This window comes from Neoarius graeffei, chromosome 19, assembly GCF_027579695.1.
Source record: "Neoarius graeffei isolate fNeoGra1 chromosome 19, fNeoGra1.pri, whole genome shotgun sequence".
NCBI classification, from domain to species: domain Eukaryota; kingdom Metazoa; phylum Chordata; class Actinopteri; order Siluriformes; family Ariidae; genus Neoarius; species Neoarius graeffei.
Genome location: NC_083587.1, coordinates 13,990,258 through 14,012,986, shown reverse-complemented (window position 1 = coordinate 14,012,986; position 22,729 = coordinate 13,990,258). Strand labels below are relative to the sequence as shown.

Below are 22,729 nucleotides of genomic sequence, written 5' to 3'. Positions count from 1 at the left end.
CCGCTTGGCTTCAGTATGTGAACAGCCAATCAACGGGTCCTGTATGTGTTTACGATTTTTATGTCACGATTTACAACCAATGGGAGACACCCTTTGTCGGCTGTCTACCAATCACAGGCTCTCGTGCCACAATGGCGGTATGTTGATACATATTTAGAAAATAAAAATATCATTACGAAATATATGAAATCATCAAAAACAATAAAAAAATCTTTATTTTATATATATATATATATATATATATATATATATATATATATATATATATATATATATATATATATACTGATTAGAGGTAAGGAACATTATTCAGTGATATCGTTTATTATTAACTCCAATCATGATATAAAAGTTCCAAGTTTGACACCTGCCCGCTTCAACCGCTCTGGCACATGATGTCCTTGACCCTCATCGCCCTGAGCCAATTGGTATAATTACGTCATTACGTGGACCTCTCTGAGCTGAGCTTTACCAGAACACTCGAACACATGCATACGTCGATGAATTATGGGGGGGCCCAGTTGAACAAATGGGACAGAGATATTGTACTTGGTCATTTGTTTATTGGGGAAGGTGATCCAATGTTGTATATCTGTGAGTGGCAAAAGTATGTGAACCTCTAGGATTAGCAGTTAATTTGAAGGTGAAATTAAAGTCACGTGTTTTCAATCAGCAGGATCTGGACCCTTACAGTAATGCTTTTATGGCTGAGGACTACAGTTGACTTGCTAACTTTAGGACTGCAGTTGTCATGGACAGTTTTGCACTCAAGTTTCCGTCAATGAAGAGTTTATAGCATCAACGAAACTGACTTCATGTTAAAACTGTTAATGTTATAATCATGTTGTCTGTTGTTGCCCAGGTGGGGATGGGTTCCCTTTTGTGTCTGGTTCCTCTCAGGGTTTCTTCCTCGTGTCGTCTGGGGGAGTTTTTCCTTGCCACCGTCGCTGCAGGCTTGCTCAGTGGGGATGGGTTGGGGATAAAATTATGGAATCAATTTTGTGCCAAAATGTTCATACAATACTTTTGAAATATCACACAAAGACAACAAATCAAAATACAAAAAAACCAAAAAAAAGTCAATTTTTTTAGACTGGCAAACAAATTATTCGTGTAATCGTGCAAAATATCAGTCTATTACTCTTCAGAAACCTTTTATTTTTGTTCCGCGTCTTTCTCAGTTTTGTTTGGCGTAATTTATTTTGGTTGCAATTCCAGCTTTCTCGTTTGCGCTCCCTGACTTTTTGCTTGCAGTTTTGGCACAAACTTCACATGTGGGTGGGCTGTCCAGGAATGCATTCCCATTGGGTAACTTGTGTTTGACTGACAGCTACACTCAGCCATTCCCTACTCGGATTCTGGCGGACTGTTTGATGAGTGACCGATCCATTGACGGTAAACAAGGATCGAGTGGACTTCAGTGGCAACTATGATATTGAAATCAATATCCCCCCCCCCCCCCCCCCCCCCCCCCGTACAGGAGTCCGGCTGAACAGTCTTCTCGGCAGGAAGGGCAGTTTGGAGAAGATGAATAATTACTGGGACATTGGTCAGTTCTTCACCGTTAGCATGCTGGCTAACGACATCCCTAAAGCCGTGCAGGCGGCTGAGAAACTCTTCAAACTCAAACCTCCAATCTGGTAAAAATCCACAATGACACACACACACACACACACACACACACACACACACACACAAGAGAACAATCTTCCCAGAGCTCTTCTTACAGACTTTTTACTTTTTATCTGTAAATTTCCAACACTGCAGTGATGCAGTAAAAAGTAGTTCCGGTTACTTTACACTTTCCTGAAGGTTTTGTGGAATCCATACGCCATCAGAGTCACACAGCTCCCACATTCCTCCCTGTGAGAAAGTAGCTCCATCTCTGAAAGGCTTGAACATGTTTACAGCTTCATTTCTGCACATTTCTAAACCTTTAATGTTGAGTTTATCAGCTGACTTTAGACATCCGGTTCTCTGTTCTCTCAGGTACTTGCACTCGGTGGTGCAGAACCTGAAACTCATCCAGCACTTTAAGAAGCAGAACACAGAACATTCGGCTCAGAGAGAGAGACTCAACTTCTGGATGGACATCATCGTAGAAGCGACGCAACAAACTACCAACAGCCTGCGTTTTCCGGTACAGCGCTGAAAAATTGCAGCCTTTTTTATCTCCAGCAAAATTACTTCAGTTTCCTTTATTTTATTTATCTTACTTTAAAAGCTTAAAAATTCAGCACTGCACTATACCTGTTTAACCCTGAGAATTGATTCATTTATTCATGCCTGTTCAGTCCTTGCACAATTTAATTTAATTTTTATTTATTTACAAAAACCTACAATTTTAATTTGTCTAATGAACATGTAATGCTATTAATAAAAAATTATATTAATTTTTATACATAGATGAGCAATCTCAAGCAGTAATATGAATTTATATCAATTTCACCTTAAAAATAAATAAATAAATGAACAAGAGAGAGAGAGCAAGAGAGAAAGAAAAGTGATGTGCATAAACAGATTTCCTAATTTTCTTTGCTGAACCCAAACCTTCCCACTCCTGTACCTGCATGCAGCTTATCTCATCTCATTATCTCTAGCTGCTTTCGCCCATAGTCAGCTGGGATAGGCTCCAGCTTGCCTGCCTGCATGCAACTTATGAACTACTTAATATTAATAAGTGTTGGGTGTCTGATTATGAATATTAATGAGAAGTGGGTGGGTTGCATTTGAAGGTGTTGATCCTGGAGCCTACTAAAGTGTATCAGCCCTCGTACGTGTCCATCAACAGCGAGGCGGAGGAGAAGAACGTCTCCATATGGCACGTTTCTCCTCCAGAGACGGTCAGAAGCTCAATACCACCTTCTTAAACCTTAATAAAGCATTTATAAACATTCAGCAACAAAAAGGTACTAAAACACTCTGCTATTCTTTCTGTGCAGAAAGGAATCCACGAGTGGAACTTCACAGCCTCATCTATTAAAGGAATCAGGTGTGTGTGTGTGTGTGTGTGTGTGTGTGTGTGTGTGTGTGTGTGTGTGTGTGTGTGTAAAACTGTAATTACATCATCGTTTCCCTTCTTCAGCATCTCCAAATTTGATGAGCGATGCTGTTTCCTTTACGTCCATGACAACTCTGATGATTTTCAGATCTATTTCTCCACTGAGGAGCAATGTGGCAGGTCAGACACCCACTGCTAATGGCTAACAGCTAATGGTTAAAAATCACACACGTGCTGAATATAATGTAATTATTTAAAAAAAAAAGGTTTAGTTTAATATGATCTAAAGTGCGTTACTGTCTGTTAATGTTGTACATGTGCGCCATTCATCACCTGATCAATAATTCTTATGTGAAGCTCTGATGGAGAAAGTAAAGAGGGAGAAGAAATTAAATAATTAAATAAGCAAGTATATAAATCAGTAGAATATTAAGGGTGTTCCAAAGTCAAATTTATTTTCGGGATTTTTCTTTTTTTTTCTTTTTTGCATTGTATTATATTATTTTAAAAGGGAGGGAATAATTCAATCATTTATTTTTCTTTTTCTTATTATAAATAAATAAATAAATAAATAAATAGAATAATTGTACCTAAATAATTGAATATGTTTCTTAGTCAAATTTAGATTTTTTTTCTGCCTTATGTAACAAAAAAAATGAATTGCTTAACTAAATAAATAAATAAATACTTAAATTAAATGTATAAATATACAACCCCGATTCCAAAAAAGTTGGGACAAAGTACAAATTGTAAATAAAAACAGAATGCAATAATTTACAAACCTCAAAAACTGATATTGTATTCACAATAGAATGTAGACAACATATCAAATGTCGAAAGTGAGACATTTTGAAATTTCATGCCAAATATTGGCTCATTTGAAATTTCATGACAGCAACACATCTCAAAAAAGTTGGGACGGGGCAATAAGAGTCTGGAAAAGTTAAAAGGTACAAAAAAGGAACAGCTGGAGGACCAAATTGCAACTCATTAGGTCAATTGGCAATAGGTCATTAACATGACTGGGTATAAAAAGAGCATCTTGGAGTGGCAGCGGCTCTCAGAAGTAAAGATGGGAAGAGGATCACCAATCCCCCTAATTCTGCGCCGACAAATAGTGGAGCAATGTCTGAAAGGTGTTCGACAGTGTAAAATTGCAAATGGTTTGAACATATCATCATCTACAGTGCATAATATCATCAAAAGATTCAGAAAATCTGGAAGAATCTCTGTGCGTAAGGGTCAAGGCCGGAAAAACATAGTGGGTGCCCGTGATCTTCGGGCCCTTAGACGGCACTGCATCACATACAGGCATGCTTCTGTATCGGAAATCACAAAATGGGCTCAGGAATATTTCCAGAGAACATTATCTGTGAACACAATTCACCGTGCCATCCGCCGTTGCCAGCTAAAACTCTATAGTTCAAAGAAGAAGCCGTATCTAAACATGAACCAGAAGCGCAGACGTCTTCTCTGGGCCAAGGCTCATTTAAAATGGACTGTGGCAAAATGGAAAACTGTTCTGTGGTCAGACGAATTAAAATTTGAAGTTCTTTATGGAAATCAGGGACACCGTGTCATTCGGACTAAAGAGGAGAAGGACGACCCAAGTTGTTATCAGCGCTCAGTTCAGAAGCCTACACCTCTGATGGTATGGGGTTGCATTAGTGCGTGTGGCATGGACAGCTTACACATCTGGAAAGACACCATCAATACACAATCAATCAAAAGGTATATCCAGGTTCTAGAGCAACATATGCTCCCATCCAGACGACGTCTCTTTCAGGGAAGACCTTGCATTTTCCAACATGACAATGCCAAACCACATACTGCATCAATTACAGCATCATGGCTGCGTAGAAGAAGGGTCCGGGTACTGAACTGGCCAGCCTGCAGTCCAGATCTTTCACCCATAGAAAACATTTGGCGCATCATAAAACGGAAGATACAACAAAAAAGACCTAAGACAGTTGAGCAACTAGAATCCTACATTAGACAAGAATGAGTTAACATTCCTATCCCTAAACTTGAGCAACTTGTCTCCTCAGTCCCCAGACGTTTACAGACTGTTGTAAAGAGAAAAGGAGATGTCTCACAGTGGTAAACATGGCCTTGTCCCAACTTTTTTGAGATGTGCTGTTGTCATGAAATTTAAAATCACCTAATTTTTCTCTTTAAATGATACATTTTCTCAGTTTAAACATTTGATATGTCACCTATGTTCTATTCTGAATAAAATATGGAATTTTGAAACTTCCACATCATTGCATTCCATTTTTATTTACAATTTGTACTTTGTCCCAACTTTTTTGGAATTGGGGTTGTGTACATTAAATCGATAAATGTAATAAGTGTGTTCTCAAGTTCCATAATGAAATCTGATTAGTTATATTTTCTGTCTAGTCCACATACATATACAAAGAAAAGAGAAATTAAACAATGTTAATAAAAAATTACAAAATTAAATAATTTGAAAATATTGACTATTTTAATATTATTTACAATATTTAATAATATTTGAACAATTTTATTATTTATTTAACTTTATTTATTTTATGGTATTATGTTATTTAAATTATTTAGTTTTCTTATAAAATTTTATTATAAAATTTGATCAAAACTGAGACGTTCGAAGCCTGAACCTGTCTGTATGAAAATGTTCTGTTGGATACTGAGCTGAGGAACGTTCTCCAGGTTCTGGTCCATGGTGAAGGAGTTGATTTCAGATGGATCAGGAAATGCGGTGGAGCTGGAGGGAGACGGAGATGGAGACACGCTGGAGGTGAGACGCTCAACATTCTGAACAAGAAGGAGATTCGTATTTTTTATTATTATTATTATTATTGTCATTTTTTATGCTCATTCATTGTGACGTAGGAAAGTGACATTTATCTAAAATGTTGATTGGACTGAATAAATGTTGTGGACCAATCAGGCGGCTTTTAGAGCTCTTGGCCAATCAGAATTCAGAGTTGAGTCATGCAGTGGAATAAAATGTAACATGAACTTCACATGTTTCAGTACGAATATGACTACAATGAGAACGGGGACCGGGTGGTGCTCGGGCGGGGCACGTATGGAGTGGTGTACGCTGGGAGAGACCTGAGCAACCAGGTGCGCATCGCCATTAAGGAGATCCCTGAGAAGGACAGCAGGTGAGAACAGTGCCTCCTTGTGGTCAGAGTTATGACACTGTTCCGTGTCGTTAGCTGATGAGCGTCGTGTGTGCAGGTACTCGCAGCCACTGCATGAGGAGATTGCTCTGCACAAATACCTCAAACACAGGAACATCGTGCAGTACCTGGGTTCTGTGTCCGAGGACGGATACATCAAGATCTTTATGGAACAGGTTCCCGGGGGTACGTACGTGAGCGTCTACAAGCACTTCTGACAATGAACTCGCATCAGGAGTGAAAAGTTGGTGCAATTACATCAAAATAGATTTATCAAGATTCACCGACTTTCATTGTTCTTTGCAAGTGGTGTTTATTTAATTACTGGACTAATGTGGTAAATATTGGATGATGAAATTACAATTACACTACAGTCACACAGGAAATTTCTGGAAGATCTGGAACCCTTAAGAGTTCTTCAGCTGTCTCTTTGAAGGAACCCTCCATGTAGAATTCTGTAACATTCTATAAACCCTCTATGTAGAATTCTACAACAAAGTGTTTCCTTCAGAACGGTTCCACATAGAGCCCCGTTTTTGATGCTAAGAAACTTTAATTCTTCAAGGAAACCCTTAAAGAACCCTTTTTAAGAGTGGGTGTATTAACAGGGTAAGTGTACAAACTCCAAATTATTGCTCATCATTTTCTTCTTACCACCTAGAAGCTTTCATTTGACACTCAAGGATTAATCATGAGCTCAATTTGTGATGTCATTAAATAAACTCCAATGCTTTGGACCAATCACATCCAATATGCAAATTTCTTCAGAATGATGATATGTTACCTGGAACCTTTTGGCTGCAAAATCTCCGCACTAGGCGAGCTACATAAGCACCATACTTTAGCAATGAACAAAAGTGTGGTTGTCATGGTAACATTGTGTTAATATATTCTGTTCAACAAATCGGTGAGAAAATGAGGATGTAAACGGAGACTCAGACTGAAATCTTATGCTAGTTTACCAGCAGTTAGGGCAAATGTTTCCACATTTGCATACTCATACATATTCACTGATTTCACATTTTTAATGAAGATAAAGTCACGTCTACACTTTTTAAGCCTTTAATGTTTTTGTGTTTGTGTGTGTGTGTTGTGGTGGTTGATGCTGTAACTACACACACACACAGGTAGTTTATCAGTGTTGCTCCGGTCGAAGTGGGGTCCTCTAAAAGAAGCCACCATCATCTTCTACATGCGTCAGATCCTGGAAGGTCTGCGATACCTGCACGAAAACCAGATTGTTCATCGAGATATCAAGGTGAATAGGGTGGAGTTAAAGTTTAACCCATGTTAATTATCCAGGAGAGAGTATTTATAGATCAACACTTATTGGTATTGATCTATTTCCTCCGCAGGGAGACAACGTCTTGGTGAACACCTACAGTGGCATTCTAAAGATCTCCGACTTCGGCACATCGAAGCGTTTAGCTGGATTGAACCCCTGCACTGAGACATTTACCGGTGAGTCAGGTTTAAAAAAAAAAAGTGTTTCAGCTTCTTTCTGCTTGGAAATGAACACACTTTACTTTTTGCCCCTTTTTGAAAAGAAAAACCACCACCCTGGTCTGCCATTTCACAGGTATTGTGCCCGACCTCCATGCGACGTTGAAGAGGCGTGTCAGCCAAGTCACCCCAACAATGTCCAGAGCCTTCAGCATCTCAGGGCAAATCTCATCGATGCCAGGAGTGGATCAGATTTGCCCTGAGATACTGAAGGCTCTGGACATTGTTGGGCTGTCTTGGCTGACATGCCTCTTCAACGTCGCGTGGAAGTCGGGCACACCAGGAGTACAGTGGCAGACCAGGGTGGTGGTTCCTCTTTTCAAAAAGGGGGACCGGAGAGTGTGGGTAAGGGTATCAAGGGTAAGCGTAAGGATATCACAATGCTCAGCCTCCCTGGAAAAGTTTATTCCAAGGTGCTGTAAAGGAGGTTCCGACTGATCGTCAAACCTTGGATTCAGGAGGAGCAATACAGATTCCGTCCTGGCTTTGGAATGGTGGACCAGCGCAGCTGTATATTAATGTGCTATTCTCATTTCTATAGCTCATTCATAGAAACTTGTACAGCCAACAATGTTGGTGACGTTTTTCTTCATCCTGAAGTTAGATTTTTATGTCTAAGGACGCTAGCTCCTCCGTGGAGGACTCCACCACCTCCATGGAGGACGTGTAGGACAGATTCAGGATTTCCTCAAAGTGCTCCTTCCACTGCCTGACAATATCCCCAGTTCGGGTCAGCAGTTCTCCTCCCTAGCTGTGCACAGCCTGAGGCAAGCCCTGCTTCCTTTTCGTCAGTTGCCAAACAGTTTGTCAGAACTTCCTTGAGGCCTTCTCCATGGCCTCCCTGAACTCCTCCCCACACCCGGGTTTTTGCTTCAGCAACTTCCAAAGCTGCAGCCCTTCCTGCCTGCTGCCTCAAGGGACCTCTGGGCCAACCAAGCCTGAAATGCCTCTTTCTTCAGCCTAACGGCTTCCTTCACTGCCGATGTCCATCAGAAGATTCTTAGGTTGCTGCCACGACCTGTGCTGCCGAGGATCAACACGCCTGGGCTCCCGCCTTTGCCTGCACCCAGCTCACAATGCATCCGACCCCAGTGCCTGTCCTTGCGGGTGGCAAGCCCACATGGCGGCGGCTCCATGTAATTTCTTCAGTAATGCGGGTGTTGTACTGGTCCATCGTGGTGAAGAGGGAGCTGAGCTGGAAGGCAAAGCTTACGATTTACCAGTCAATCTATGTTCCAACCCTCACCTATGGTATGAGCTTTGGGTAGGAGGAGATTGCAGTTACAAGTGGCCGAAATGAGCTTTCTCTGTAAGGTGGCTGGGCTCACCCTTACAGATAGGGTGAGAAGCGCAGACATCTGGAGAGATCTCGGAGGAGAGCTGCTGCTCATTCATGTTGAAAGGAGTCAGCTGAGGTGGTTCGGGCATCTGATTAAGATGCCTCCTGGATGCCTTCCTTTGGAGGTTTTCCGGGCACGTCCAACTGGGACGAGACCTTGGGATAGACCCAGAATACATTGGAGAGATTATATATCTCATCTGGCCTGGGAGCACCTTGGGATGCTCCAGGAGGAACTGGAAAGCGTTGTGGGAGAGAGGGATGCCTGGAATACCCTGCTTAGCCTGCTGCCACCGCAACCTGACTTCGGACAAGCGAAAGAATATGGATGGATGGATGAATGGATATACAGCTGTGCTTCTGTCAGAGCTGCTGTTACAGAGAATTAATCAACACCTTCTGACCAATCAGGCTGCAGGATTCCTCAGCTTTATGGTGTAAACTATTCTGTAAAAAATATCTTGAATATAGGAATATCTCATTCTCATTATCTCTAGCCGCTTTATCCTGTTCTACAGGGTCGCAGGCAAGCTGGAGCCTATCCTAGCTGACTACAGGCGAAAGGCAGGGTACACCCTGGACAAGTCGCCAGGTCATCACAGGGCTGACACATAGACACAGACAACCATTCACACCTATGGTCAATTTAGAGTCACCAGTTAACCTAACCTGCATGTCTTTGGACTGTGGGGAAAACCGGAGCACCTGGAGGAAACCCACGCGGACATGGGGAGAACATGCAAACTCCGCACAGAAAGGCCCTTGCTGGCCATGGGGCTTGAACCCGGACCTTCTTGCTGTGAGGCGACAGCACTAACCACTACACCACCGTGCCGCCCATATAGGAATCTCATCTCATCTCATTATCTCTAGCCGCTTCATCCTTCTACAGGGTCGCAGGCAAGCTGGAGCCTATCCCAGCTGACTACGGGCGAAAGGCAGGGTACACCCTGGACAAGTCGCCAGGTCATCACAGGGCTGACACATAGACACAGACAACCATTCACATTCACACCTATGGTCAATTTAGAGTCACCAGTTAACCTAACCTGCATGTCTTTGGACTGTGGGGGAAACTGTAGCACCTGGAGGAAACCCACGCGGACATGGGGAGAACATGTAAACTCCGCACAGAAAGGCCCTCGCTGGCCACGGGGCTCGAACCCGGACCTTCTTGCTGTGAGGCGACAGCGCTAACCACTACACCACCGTGCCGCCCATATAAGAATATGTATCGAATTATTTTTACATGCTAAATGTAAGATTATTCAGCCTTCACTTCAAGCTTGAAGTTGATAAATATCTAGAAATATGTTTAATAGTGATGTATTTGGTTTAAAATTGTCATGTTAGTTGTAAAATTTTTAGTATATTGAAGATATTTTCACTTTCACACCAGTGTTTGTATTCGGGTGGATTGTTGGAAGTCAGAGGAAAGGTAAAGGTGTGTGGGAGAAGCAGAGTGAAGGCTGTAATGATGATGATGATGATGATGATAACAACTCTGTGAGAAGGTCTTCTCGTGTTCTGTAGCTGGAGAGCTGCAGGAGTAATTACTCAGACAGATGGGAGTGTGTTTGTGTTTAATTACTGAATGATGGAGTAGAGAGCAGGTGCACTTTATTCCTCTCCTCCTCCTGTTTTTCCTCCTCATGCACTGGATTCACTGTGGCTTTTCTTTCCACGTTCTCCGAGTTTGTTTATGATGTTCTTGCTGGGTTTTTTGTAGGGACTCTCCAGTACATGGCTCCTGAGATTATTGATAAAGGTCCTCGGGGTTACAGGGCACCAGCGGATATCTGGTCTCTCGGCTGTACGATTATAGAGATGGCGACTGGAAAACCGCCATTTCACGAGCTGGGCGAGCCACAGGCAGCCATGTTTAAGGTAAACACCTCGATCCTGCAGCACGTGGTCTCCTTTCTTTATTTGTTTGTTTGTTTTTATTTTTTGTCATTAAGAAAACGCATACGTAAGTCTAGACAGTCATATGCAAACATCTCACGAGTAAACAAAAAATAAACAGCAGCCCAAACACATTACATTATCACTGTACACATAACATTTTATATATTTTACATAAAAAAACATAAACACAGATTAATTTAATTCTTCTTTAAAAATAAAGGACTTCTTTTTTCTACCTGTTTTTTTCACCCAGTTGTAATTAATGTACTTAAAATGAAGACACTCTCTCCAGTTCTTTTTTTTATTTTATTTATTTGGCAAAGTAAGTATAAAGTTAATGTACACTGCCCTCCACAGTCATTGATCCCCGTTGTAAAGATTAGAAAAAAGGGTGAGAAAAAAAATCCACCTTTTGGTGAAGTCGCTTTATCTCACACTAAAAAGATGAGAAAAATCCAACTTTTATCTTATCTCCTCTAGCCACTTTATCCTGTTCCACAGGGTCACAGGCAGGTTGGAGCCTATCCCAGCTGACTACGGGCGAAAGGCGGGGTACACCCTGGACAAGTCGCCAGGTCATCACAGGGCTGACACATAGACACAGACAACCATTCACACTCACATTCACACCTACGGTCAATTTAGGGTCACCAGTTAACCTAACCTGCATGTCTTTGGACTGTGGGGGAAAACGGAGCACCCGGAGGAAACCCACGCGGACAACATGCAAACTCCGCACAGAAAGGCCCTCACCGGCCACAGGGCTCGAACCCGGACCTTCTTGCTGTGAGGTGACAGTGCTAACCACTACACCACCGTGCCGCCTGACAAGTAAATAAATCTAATAAAATTTAATAAATAATTTAAATATATTAAAATAAATAAATAAACATAATTAAGTGATTATTACTGAATGATTCATTATTCTACCTGTTTTTAGCGCCATGCTCAAAAATAATGGCACCCATTCTGCTTTGAATGTAATGATTTATTTATTTTATCAACCCAACTTTGGTCTCATATTTAGGCCCACTTTACACGGGGACGGTATAAAACAAAAACGCAAAAGTCCGTTTTCGTTCTCACTTTTTTCCGCGTCTACACGACTGTTTTCAAGGAGGAAATCTGCGTCTATACGGTGACGCATAAATGTCTCCGCTATGTCTGCACGCATGCGCAACATCTTCCTTCTTGTCTGATCTGCACATCTGCGCCGCTGTTCTGTCAAGTTATCCTACCAAGCCTACTACACATGCGCGAAATCCAGGAGGGTAGGAAAATTTAACAGTAGTTTTGTCCCACCGATCAGCTGGGCTGATAGAAAATCGGTGAGAATTTCACGCATTTGCCGATTTTTATGTTTTGTGCGTATTGGTCGAGTCTTTGGCCGAGTCAAATAATTTGTAATGACTTGTTTTGAATAATAAAACGGTCTGTATGAGAACTTGCTAGGATAACTTTACAGAACACCGGTCCGGCTGAGGTACTGTAGTGCTCGAGGGAGGAGCAGGAGCAAACCGAAACTCTTTTAATCTGCCTTTATTAAGTAACACTCACTCTTGTTTCGGTGAAGAAGAGAAAAGGCAGTGTCCATCTCAGCAAAATAAACCCGTTCGGCTGCTAGTTTTGTTTTCAGTCTCGGGTTTATGGTTTCACGAGCGGCTTGAATAGGCGGCGCGCGTGTGCGAGTGTGTGTAACTTGGCGACACCAAACTGAGGAGCTCCAGCCGGGTGGGTGAGCAGGAAAACACATCTACTGCATTAAAACACAGAGCAGCTTGAAGGTCCGTTGGATCGATGTAATCAGACATGCTCTTACTTTTTTACTTACTTTCTTACTTCCCGGGCTGGCTTGTGCAGTATATGACATATGTATGACGTAAACGTGTACCCGACGTGAGCAGATCTGAGCAGAGTTTCGCGTATTGGGTAGTTTAGACGGATATGCAACGGGGGCCGTTTTTAACTTATCCACTTTGGAAGGCGTTTTCAATTTTATCCGTTTTTCAGCCTCGGAAACGCCGTCCTCGTGTAAACGAAAGGCACTTCTGATAAAATATTTAGTCGTTTTTACCCGACAGCGTCCTTGTGTAAACAGGCCCTTAATCGAGCATAGCATAGTTCTGTCAGGCCACGAAGTCAATCTCAGCCCTCAATGCGAGCTACATCAGCTGACTGCAGCTGATCTCAAGCCAACCCACATCAGCGGTCAGCTCAGCTGATTCCCTTCTATGCATTCTATTGGCAAATCTCTCATAGAGCACCTTATTTAAGCTGCTTTAACCTGCCTGCCTTTGCTGCTTCCTCTTAAAACCATTTTGCACGTGAGCACCATTTCCATTCGCCGGAGCTCTCGTTTGGTAAGTAGCAGTCTTCTGCTCCCAGGATTAACGAATGGCCTGTGCCCAGGCTCCAGGAAATCAAGTTAATAAATAGCATCGTGGCTCCAGTCAGTGCTTCCCTTGAGGAACTGTTTGCGTTGTCACAGGGGGCATCCGCATTGAGCCCCCAGCTGCAGATCTTTTCAGCTCCTCTGCTCCTAGCCGAAACGAAAACACTACTTGCACCTCCACACAGTCCCAGCTCTGGCTGCCCTGACACCCAAAGAGAGCATGAGTCTAAGCTCATCAGTCACACCTGCGAACCCAAATAACTCCTTATCAGCCTTGTCCAGCATCCAGCGTCACTTGCCACCATGAACTCCAGAATCCAAGTCCTGGAGTCCAGTTGACTCCCTCTACAAGGTCATGTTTCCTGGTAACAGTGGGTTTATTTACTTCCTCCATGCTCCTAAATTAGCCACGGGGCCAGCACTCCTGCAGCGCTCCTGTGTCGCAGAACGATGACATCACCACTCAGCTACTCAATTTGATAACTCAAGTTAACTCTCCTCATAAATATTTTGTGGGGAGAAAAAAAGCCTAATTATTGATTTATCTGCTCTTCGTAATGATGAAGCTCAAAGTACCATGAACAGTGGATAACTTCAACAAAACAGACTTCATGTTAAAACTATTATAATTTTCCTTGTTACACAATTATACTGTGATTATATAGGACACCATTATAGAAGCGAGTTATTTATAATCACACTATCTGTCATCACCCAGATAAGTCTGGTTCCTCTCAAGGTTTCTTCCTCATGTTGTCTGAGGGAGTTTTTCCTCACCCCCATCGCCACAGGCTTGATCATCAGGGATAAATTAGGGATAAAATTAGCTCATGTTTAAAATCTTTAATTTTCTGTAAAGCTGCTTTGTGACAAAGTCTGTTGTTAAAAATGCTATACAAATAAACTGACTTGACTATAGAATTTCTCGGCATCACCTTAGACAGAAATCGGATGCAAGCTTCACTGCCTTGGATAAAACAAATCATTTCAGTGAGGTCATGAGGAGTGCAGGAGGCAATAGTAATTTCAAAAGGGAATTGTTTCTATGTTTGGGCATCTTAATTACACAATGCGCGTTATCCCCCAGGGATGCTCCTTTGTACCCAGACTTCTTGACCTCTCTAAATCTGTAGAGAACTCCATAGGGTACTCCATAGGGTACATAGAACTCTGAAAGGGTGAGCTTGGATACAGGCTGCAGATCTGAATGCCGGTTCTCGTCTCCTTCTGTTGGGTAAATGGAACGGTATCTCACAACTTAAATTAGTAATTCAGTTGTTCGTGACACAGCCCCTTCCATTGGTTGGGGGGGTTTCAGTAATCAGCGGTTTACCAATGCATGGCCAAAAGAATTGTCATCCTTGCCAGCTAACACTTCTTCCCCTGCTCTAATGGGATCTACCTAATTGTGTAGCTCATCTGCTGTGGGGTAAACACTGGTCAAGAAGCAAATCCTGTTTTTGTGATAATGAGGCAGCAGCTGTAAACGTCATTAACGAGGGCATTCCTCAGTTCTGTTATTAATAAATTCATGATGCGCCTCACATGGTCCTCTGCATTGGATAATTTCATCGTTTGAACAGCTCATATTCTAGGCTTGGACAAACATGGCCGATGTGAAAGTTTCCCTGATGTTGGTGGAGTACAGAAGTACGGCAGGCGGTTCTTGTTCGTGTCCTAGAGTATAACGGGCACTCTAGGACATGAACACACACAGACACACATACACAGTCATATTCTGGTCCTAACCAGCACTTGTCTGCTCTCCTACTCCTCTTATGCTCCATCATCACTGCAAGAAACACACACACAAACATATTAATTGATGACTGGTGTAGCGACTTGGCCACTCACCTTCCCTGACCCCACCCTCCATTCACAAACTGACGCTCAGCCACACCCCCACTGCCACATACCCTCACCGCCCGACTTAGGCTGGGGAGCCATCCGGCCTACAGTGGACTCCCCCCCCCCCCCCCCCCCCCCCGATAGGACAGAAAGTCTGCCACCACCATCTGCGCCCCTGGCCACCTCGAATTTAAATGCCTGGAGGGCGAGATACCAACGGGTGATCCACGCATTGGGATCCTTCATGTGGTGGAGCCACTGGAGGGGTGCATGGTCCAAACAGAGGGTGAAAGGGCTGATATTACTCCAGCAGGTAGTATCAGAGGGCGAGGACCATCCACTTGATAACCAGACACTCCTTCTTGATAGTGCTGTATTTGCTTTCACGCATCGACAGCTTGCGGCTGAAGTACAACACAGGTTGTTCCTCGCCCTTCACCTTCTGGGACAGAACGGCCCCCAGCCCCCTGTCTGATGCATCTATCTGTAAAATAAATGGGAGAGAAAAGTCAGGGGAGTGTAAAAGTGGCCCCCCATACAGTGCAGCTTTTACCTTAGAGAAAGCCTGTTGGCTTGCTCTGTCCACTGGACCAGATCTGGTGCTCCCTTTTTAGTGAGATCAGTCAGCGGGTTGGTGACATCCGAATAATTAGGTATGAACCAACGATAGTAGCCAGCCAGCCCCAGGAACTGTCTCACCCCCTTTTTGGTCTTGGGCCTCAGGAAGGCCGCAATTGCTGCAGTCTTGTTAATTTGGGGACGCACCTGCCCATGACCCAAGTGGAAACCCAGATACCATACTTCCACCCGCCCAATTGCACACTTTTTTGGGTTAGCGGTGAGACCCGCATGCCTCAGTGACTTTAGGACGACCCTAAGGTGTTCCAGGTGCCGCAGCCAATGCGAGGCATTGGGTATGCGTCAAATTTAGACACCACATTGGCCTTTCTATAGTCCACACAGAACTGGACCGACCCATCAATCTTAGGAACTAGGACCACTAGGCTGCTCCAGTCACTGTAGGACTCCTCGATTATACCCATTTTGAGCTTGGCCTTGAGTTCATCCCGGACTACCTTTTTTTTTGTCTTTGGGCAAACGGTAAGGGCGGCTCCACACCACCAACGCCTTCTCTGGGACTTCTGACACCAACGCCACGGGGACCTCCTCATTCCGGCATTTTCACAGATTGAGGTGGTAAATTTGCAATGCCCCACCCCTGTCCATTCGTCTCACTTCATAGTCAACGTCCCCGACTTGCCATGTGACCTCAAAGGGCCCTTGCCACTTGGCGATTAATTTGGAGCTCGACATGGGCAATAATATGAGTACTTTGTCTCCTGGTGTGAACTCTCTAAGGTGCGTGCCCCTGTCATACAGTCGGACTTGACATTCTTGTGCCTGCCACAAATTCTCCTGGGTTAAGTAAGTGAGCGTGTGGAGTTTTGCTCGCAGGTCGAGAACGTATTGAATTTTGTTTTTGCTAGGCAAAGGTCCTTCCTCCCAATTTTCACATAGCACATCCAAAATGCTGCGCAGCTTACGCCCATATAATAACTCGAACGGTGAAAAACCCGTGGAGGCTTGTGGGACCTCTCAAATTGCAAATAACAGGGGCTCAATCATTTATCCCCATTACGCGCATCCTCATTTACAAATTTCTATATTAAGTTTTTGAGTGTCTGATTAAACCGTTCCACTAAGCCATCCGTTTGTGGGTGATGGACACTGGTGTGGATAGGCTGAATTCCCAATAACCCATACAGTTCGTGCAGTGTGTGTGACATAAATGTAGTGCCTTGGTCTGTCAGGATTTCTTTCAGAGACCTGACCTGGGACATAATATGGAAGAGCGCTTCCGCAATACTGCATGCTGAGATATTGCGGAGAAGCACCGCTTCTGGATATCGCATTGCATAGTCCACCAAAACTATAATAAAGCGATATCCCCGTGCTGACCAGTCTAATGGCCTGACGAGATCTATCCCAATTCTTTCAAAAGGGGTCTCGATTAGAGGGAGAGGGCGCAAAGGTGCTTTTGGAGTGGCCGTGGAATTTACTAATTGGTATTCACGGCACGCCGCACACCAGTGACGGATATCCCCACAAATCCCCAGCCGATAGAACCGGGCTATTATTCGGGCTAGTGTTTTATCCTGCCCTAAGTGTCCAGCCATGGGATTAAAGTGAGCTGCATGGAATACGAGTTCCCTATGGCTCTTTGGGATTAATAACTGAGTTATTTGTTTGCCAGTTTGAGTGTCCTGCATCACTCGCTGCAACCTATCCTTAATAATAGTGAAATAGGGGAAGGCCGGTGTCACGCTCGGCTGGAGAATTTGACCATCGATTACTCTCACTTGGTCAAATGCATGCCGCAGAGTCTCGTCTCACGACTGCTCTAACGGGAAATCCTCAAGGGAATCCCCAAGAGAGGGAAGAGGGGCGGGTTGCTCCTTGCTCCTCTTATCGCCCTGACTTGGTGCTGACATAGACAGCTCTGTGACAGCTTCCCCAGCCAATGCCAGACCAGGATCTTCCCGGGATGTATTAATGCAGGACCCACCTCTTACTATCTGTTCCATTAGTTCTTTAAACCCTGGCCAATCAGTCCCCAAAATCAGCAAGTGGGTGAGACGAGGATTAACACACCACCACTCTATGTTTTTCTCCCCGAAATAGAATGTGGACGGACACTAAAGGATAGTTGTGAACGTCCCCATGCACACACAATACCTTCACCACTTGTGCTCTCCCCAATGCCTCACTTTGCACCAGGCTTTGGTGGATTGAGGTCTGGTTACAGCCGGAATCCACCAAGGCGTGATGTGTATCCCCTCGTACACTTACCGATATATGATATGCTCCAGCCCGATCGAGGGCGGTTTCTGGCGCATTGGGGATCCGGACCACCACTCCCACTTCCATCACGGAGCACTGACTTTGAAGATGTCCCGGCTCCCTGCAGTGCCAGCACACTGGTCCAGGCTCTCCCTCTGCACCGGTGTTATGGACGTCACTCACCTGAGGGGGAGAAGACAGACACAGAAGGGGAAAACAGGAGGACACCATGGGTGCATCGGGACAGCTGGGCGGAGAGCCAGCCACCGCCTCCGTGGTGGGGGAACAGGGTGAGGATAGGAAGCAGAGGGAGAGGGAGAGGAAAGAGGAGAAGAGGAAACACGTCTTCCTGCTGTCGGAACCGCTGCCATGTGGTCCTCTGCCAGCTCGATGGCTTGTTCTAGTGATGCCGGGCGATGACACTGGACAAACTCTTTTCAGGAGAAAAACTTTCACTCTCCATCAATTTTTTTAACCAAGTGACCAAACTTCAGGAAACTTCACTTGATGCCTCAGGCCAAGTCCCCGCACAGATCCATCCCCTCATCTGAGACCTGCACTCGTCTTTTCCTTGGTTTTCACGCATCTCTTTTTACCTCCATAGGCTTCCATTGATTTTTGGCCCCATTCAAATGATTGGAGTTTTGCTCAGTAACACTTCACCACACATCCACCAAAGTTCATATGGCACCTCAGGCCAAATCACCCATCACACACATGATATCGGTTCTGACCTGCACTCGTATTTGTCTTGCCTTTCATCCGTCCATTTTTTCTCCATTTTGCCGCTAATCAGTGGAAGCTTGACTGAGTCATTCCTCCCTTCCCCCATAGGTGATGATGCATTTGGCAAGGATCTGCTCATTTGAGACTTTGACAGCAAACCAACTTCAACTCAATGGCCACTTTATTAGGAATACTTACACGCACACACGATAGCAGTTAGCATATAAGCATTCACGTGTTACCATGCTAGCTGTTAGCATGTTACCCATTACGATATCATGCGTGCTGTTAGCTCGCGAGTTGTTAGCATGTTCACCATTAGCATGTTGTAAGAATCAGAGCAGGTGGGTGGAGCACAGAAGCACGGCAGGCCAGAACTCAGTTCCAAAAACTCTGTTTATTTGCAGCTTTTCAGCTGTTACTACTCTCCCAGCCACACACGCACGCACACACACAAGTCCTCTGGCTGGGGAGAGAGCCCCCTTCCTCTGCTCTCTCTCTCCTTTTATAGGGTGCGGTCACTGGGGAAGACACAAACACAGGTTAACTAACATCAGGTGCAGTGATTCTGCCACTTACCTTCCCTGACTCCACCCTCCGTTCACAGACCGACGCTTGACCACACCCCCGCTGCCACATTCCCCCACCGCCCAACTCAGGCCGGGGAGCCGTCCGGCCTGAAGCCGACCCCCCCCCGACAGGAGAGGAAATCCGCCATGACCATCTGCGCCCCCGGCCTGTGGACCACCTTGAACTTAAACAGCTGGAGTGCCAGATACCAACAGGTGATCCGCGCGTTGGCATCCTTCATGCGGTGGAGCCACTGGAGGGGCGTGTGGTCCGAACAGAGGGTGAAAGGGCGTCCCATTAGGTAGTAGTGGAGGGTGAGGACCACCCACTTGATGGCAAGGCACTCCTTCTCTATGGTGCTGTAGTGGCCCTCATGCACCGACAGCTTCCTACTGATGTACAGCACTGGACGATCCTCCCTCTCCACCTCCTGGGACAGAACAGCCCCCAACCCTCTGTCCGACGCGTCCGTCTGCAAAACAAAGGGGAGAGAAAAGTCAGGGGAGTGTAACAGTGGCCCCCCCACACAGTGCAGCCTTTAACTCAGAGAAAGCCCGCTGGCACTGCTCCATCCACTGGATCGGATCTGGTGCCCCCTTTTTAGTGAGATCAGTTAGCGGGCTGGTGACGTCCGAATAATTAAGTATAAACCTACGATAGTAGCCAGCCAGCCCCAGGAACTGTCTCACCCCCTTTTTGGTCTTGGGCCTCAGGCAGGCCGCAGTCACTGCTGTCTTATTAATTTGGGGACGCACCTGCCCATTGCCCAAGTGGAAGCCCAGATACCATACTTCCACCCGCCCAATCGCACATGTCTTCGGGTTGGCTGTGAGACCCGCTCGCCTCAGCGACCTAAGGACGGCCCTTAGGTGTTCTAAATGTCACGGCCAGTCATTACTATAGATTATAATATCATCCAGGTATGTGGCCGCATAGGTGGTGTGGGGGTGGAGGACCCTATCCATAAGCCGCTGGAATGTAGCGGGTGCCCCAAACAGCCCAAAAGGAAGTGTGACAAACTGGTGTAAGCCAAACGGTGTGGAAAAGGCCGTTTTCTGTCGGGATAATGGAGTCAAGGGGATCTGCCAATATCCCTTTGTCAAATCCAGTGTCGAATAAAAACGAGCCGTGCCTAGTCGATCAAGCAACTCGTCAATACGAGGCATTGGGTACGCATCGAATTTAGACACCGCGTTGACTTTTCTATAGTCCACAGAGAATCGGACCAACCCGTCAGCCTTGGGAACCAAGACCACTGGGCTGCTCCAGTCACTGTGGGACTCCTTGACGATGCCCATGTCAAGCATGGCCTCGAGTTCTTCCCGAACCACCTTTTTTTTGTATTCAGGCAGCCTGTAACGGGGGCGTCTCAATGTGGTGTTCTATGAGGTGGGTGCGGCCGGGCAGGGGCGAGAACACGTCAGAAAATTCTGTCTGCAACTGGGCAACCTCCGTGAGTTGGGTCGGGGAGAGTTGGTCTCCACAGGGGACTGGAGTGGTAGTCAATGTTCCTTTTTGGACCTCCGGCCCCAGCTCCGCCTTCTCTGGAACCAATGGCACCAATGCCACGGGGACCCCCTCATTCCAAAGTTTTAGTAGATTGTGGTGGTAAATCTGTAACACCCCACCCCTGTCCGTTCGCCTCACCTCATAGTCGACGTCCCCGACTCGCCGTGTGACTTCAAAGGGTCCTTGCCACTTGGCAATCAATATGGAGCTCGACGTGGGCAACAGCACGAGTACTTTATCTCCTGGTACGAACTCCCTAAGGCGCATGCCCCTGTCGTACAGGCGGATTTGCCGTTCTTGGGCCTGCCGCAAATTCTCCTGGGTTAGGTGATTAATATGTTAGTGTGGTTAAATGTTCTTGTTTTTTGTTTGCTTTCTTTGTATGGGATTCGCCATATTGTTTGTTTTATTTCTTTAACGGACTGGACGAGGACTTGTTCTTCTTCGTCACAGTTATCAAAATGGCGTCTCATCAGCGACCTGTAACTAGGTGGACTTTAAAGAATCCAGGTGGAATAAAGAAGTGTGGAGTTTTGCGCACAGGTCGGTAACGTATTGAATTTCATTTTTGCTCGTTGAAGGTCCCTCCTCCCAATTTTCCCGCAGAACATCTAGAATGTCCCGAGGCTTACGCCCATATAATAATTCGAACGGGGAGAACCCCGTGGAGGCTTGTGGGACCTCTCACACTGCGAATAACAGGGGTTTGAGCCATTTATCCCAGTTGCGTGCGTCCTCGCTTACAAATTTTTTAATTATGTTTTTGAGCGTGCGATTAAACTGTTTGACTAAGCCGTCTGTTTGTGGGTGATAAACGCTGGTGCGGATCGGCTTAATTCCCAGTAACCCATACAGTTCACGCAGTGTGCATGACATAAACGTAGTGCCTTGATCAGTCAGAATCTCTTTGGAGATTCCGACTCGGGAGATGATGCGGAAGAGTGCTTCCGCAATACTACGTGCTGAGATATTGCGAGGAGGCACTGCTTCCGGATATCGCGTTGCATAGTCCACCAGAACTAAAATAAAGTGATGTCCTCGTGTTGACCGATCTAATGGCCCGACGAGATCCATCCCAATTCTTTCGAACGGGGTCTTGATTAATGGCAGCAGGCGCAAAGGAGCTTTTGGAATTATTTTCTAACTGGCATTCGCGGCACGCCGTACACCACCTACGGACATCGTCGCGAATCTCTGGCCAATAGAACTGGGCCATTATTCGGGCTAGTGTCTTGTCCTGCCCCAAGTGTCCAGTCATGGGATTAAAGTGAGCCGCCTGGAATATAAATTCCCGGTGGCTCTTTGGGATCAAAAGCTGTGTTATCTGCTCCTTAGTCTGAGTGTCCTGCGTCACTCGGCATAATCTATCCTTAATAATGGAAAAATGGGGAAGGATGGGGTGGCGTTTGGCTGGAGCGTTTGACCATCGATTACTCTCACTTGGTCAAACGCATGCCACAGAGTCTCTCACAACTGCTCTAACGGGAAATCCGCGAATGATTCCCCGAGAGAGGGAGGAGGAGCCTGCTGCTTCTCACTCTGAAATGGTGATGACGTAGATGGCTCTGTGACAGCTGCTCCTGCCAATGCCACACCGGGACCTCCCCCTGCTGAACTATGGCAGGCCCCACTCTTCACTAAATGAGTCATTAATTCCCGAAATCCTGGCCGATCAGTCCCCAAAATTATCGAGTGGGTAAGGCGAGGATTAACCGCCGCCTTTATGCTAAATTTCTCCCCTCGAAATAGAATGTGGACCGACACTAAAGGGTAGTTGTGAACATCCCTGTGCACACACAAAACCTTCACCAATTGTGCTGTCCCCAATGCCTCGTCTTGCACCAGGCTTTGGTGGATTGAGGTCTGATTATAGCCGGAGTCCACCAAAGCCTGATACGTATCCCCTTGGATACTCACCG

The 22,729-nt window shown here is 45.3% G+C and overlaps 1 protein-coding gene across 1 annotated transcript in view; it reads left to right on the top strand.

Annotated features, from left to right (window-relative positions):
• The window catches only part of map3k15 (mitogen-activated protein kinase kinase kinase 15), a 78,028-nt gene that overhangs the window by 37,338 nt on the left and 17,961 nt on the right, over positions 1 to 22,729 (top strand). Inside the window, exons 11-21 of the mRNA XM_060899699.1 lie at positions 1,481 to 1,640; positions 1,990 to 2,140; positions 2,736 to 2,843; positions 2,943 to 2,992; positions 3,086 to 3,181; positions 5,696 to 5,783; positions 6,023 to 6,156; positions 6,233 to 6,360; positions 7,302 to 7,432; positions 7,530 to 7,635; positions 10,746 to 10,903. Of these exons, the coding sequence (XP_060755682.1) occupies positions 1,481 to 1,640; positions 1,990 to 2,140; positions 2,736 to 2,843; positions 2,943 to 2,992; positions 3,086 to 3,181; positions 5,696 to 5,783; positions 6,023 to 6,156; positions 6,233 to 6,360; positions 7,302 to 7,432; positions 7,530 to 7,635; positions 10,746 to 10,903 (1,310 nt within the window). The remainder of the gene's footprint in view (positions 1 to 1,480; positions 1,641 to 1,989; positions 2,141 to 2,735; positions 2,844 to 2,942; positions 2,993 to 3,085; positions 3,182 to 5,695; positions 5,784 to 6,022; positions 6,157 to 6,232; positions 6,361 to 7,301; positions 7,433 to 7,529; positions 7,636 to 10,745; positions 10,904 to 22,729) is intronic.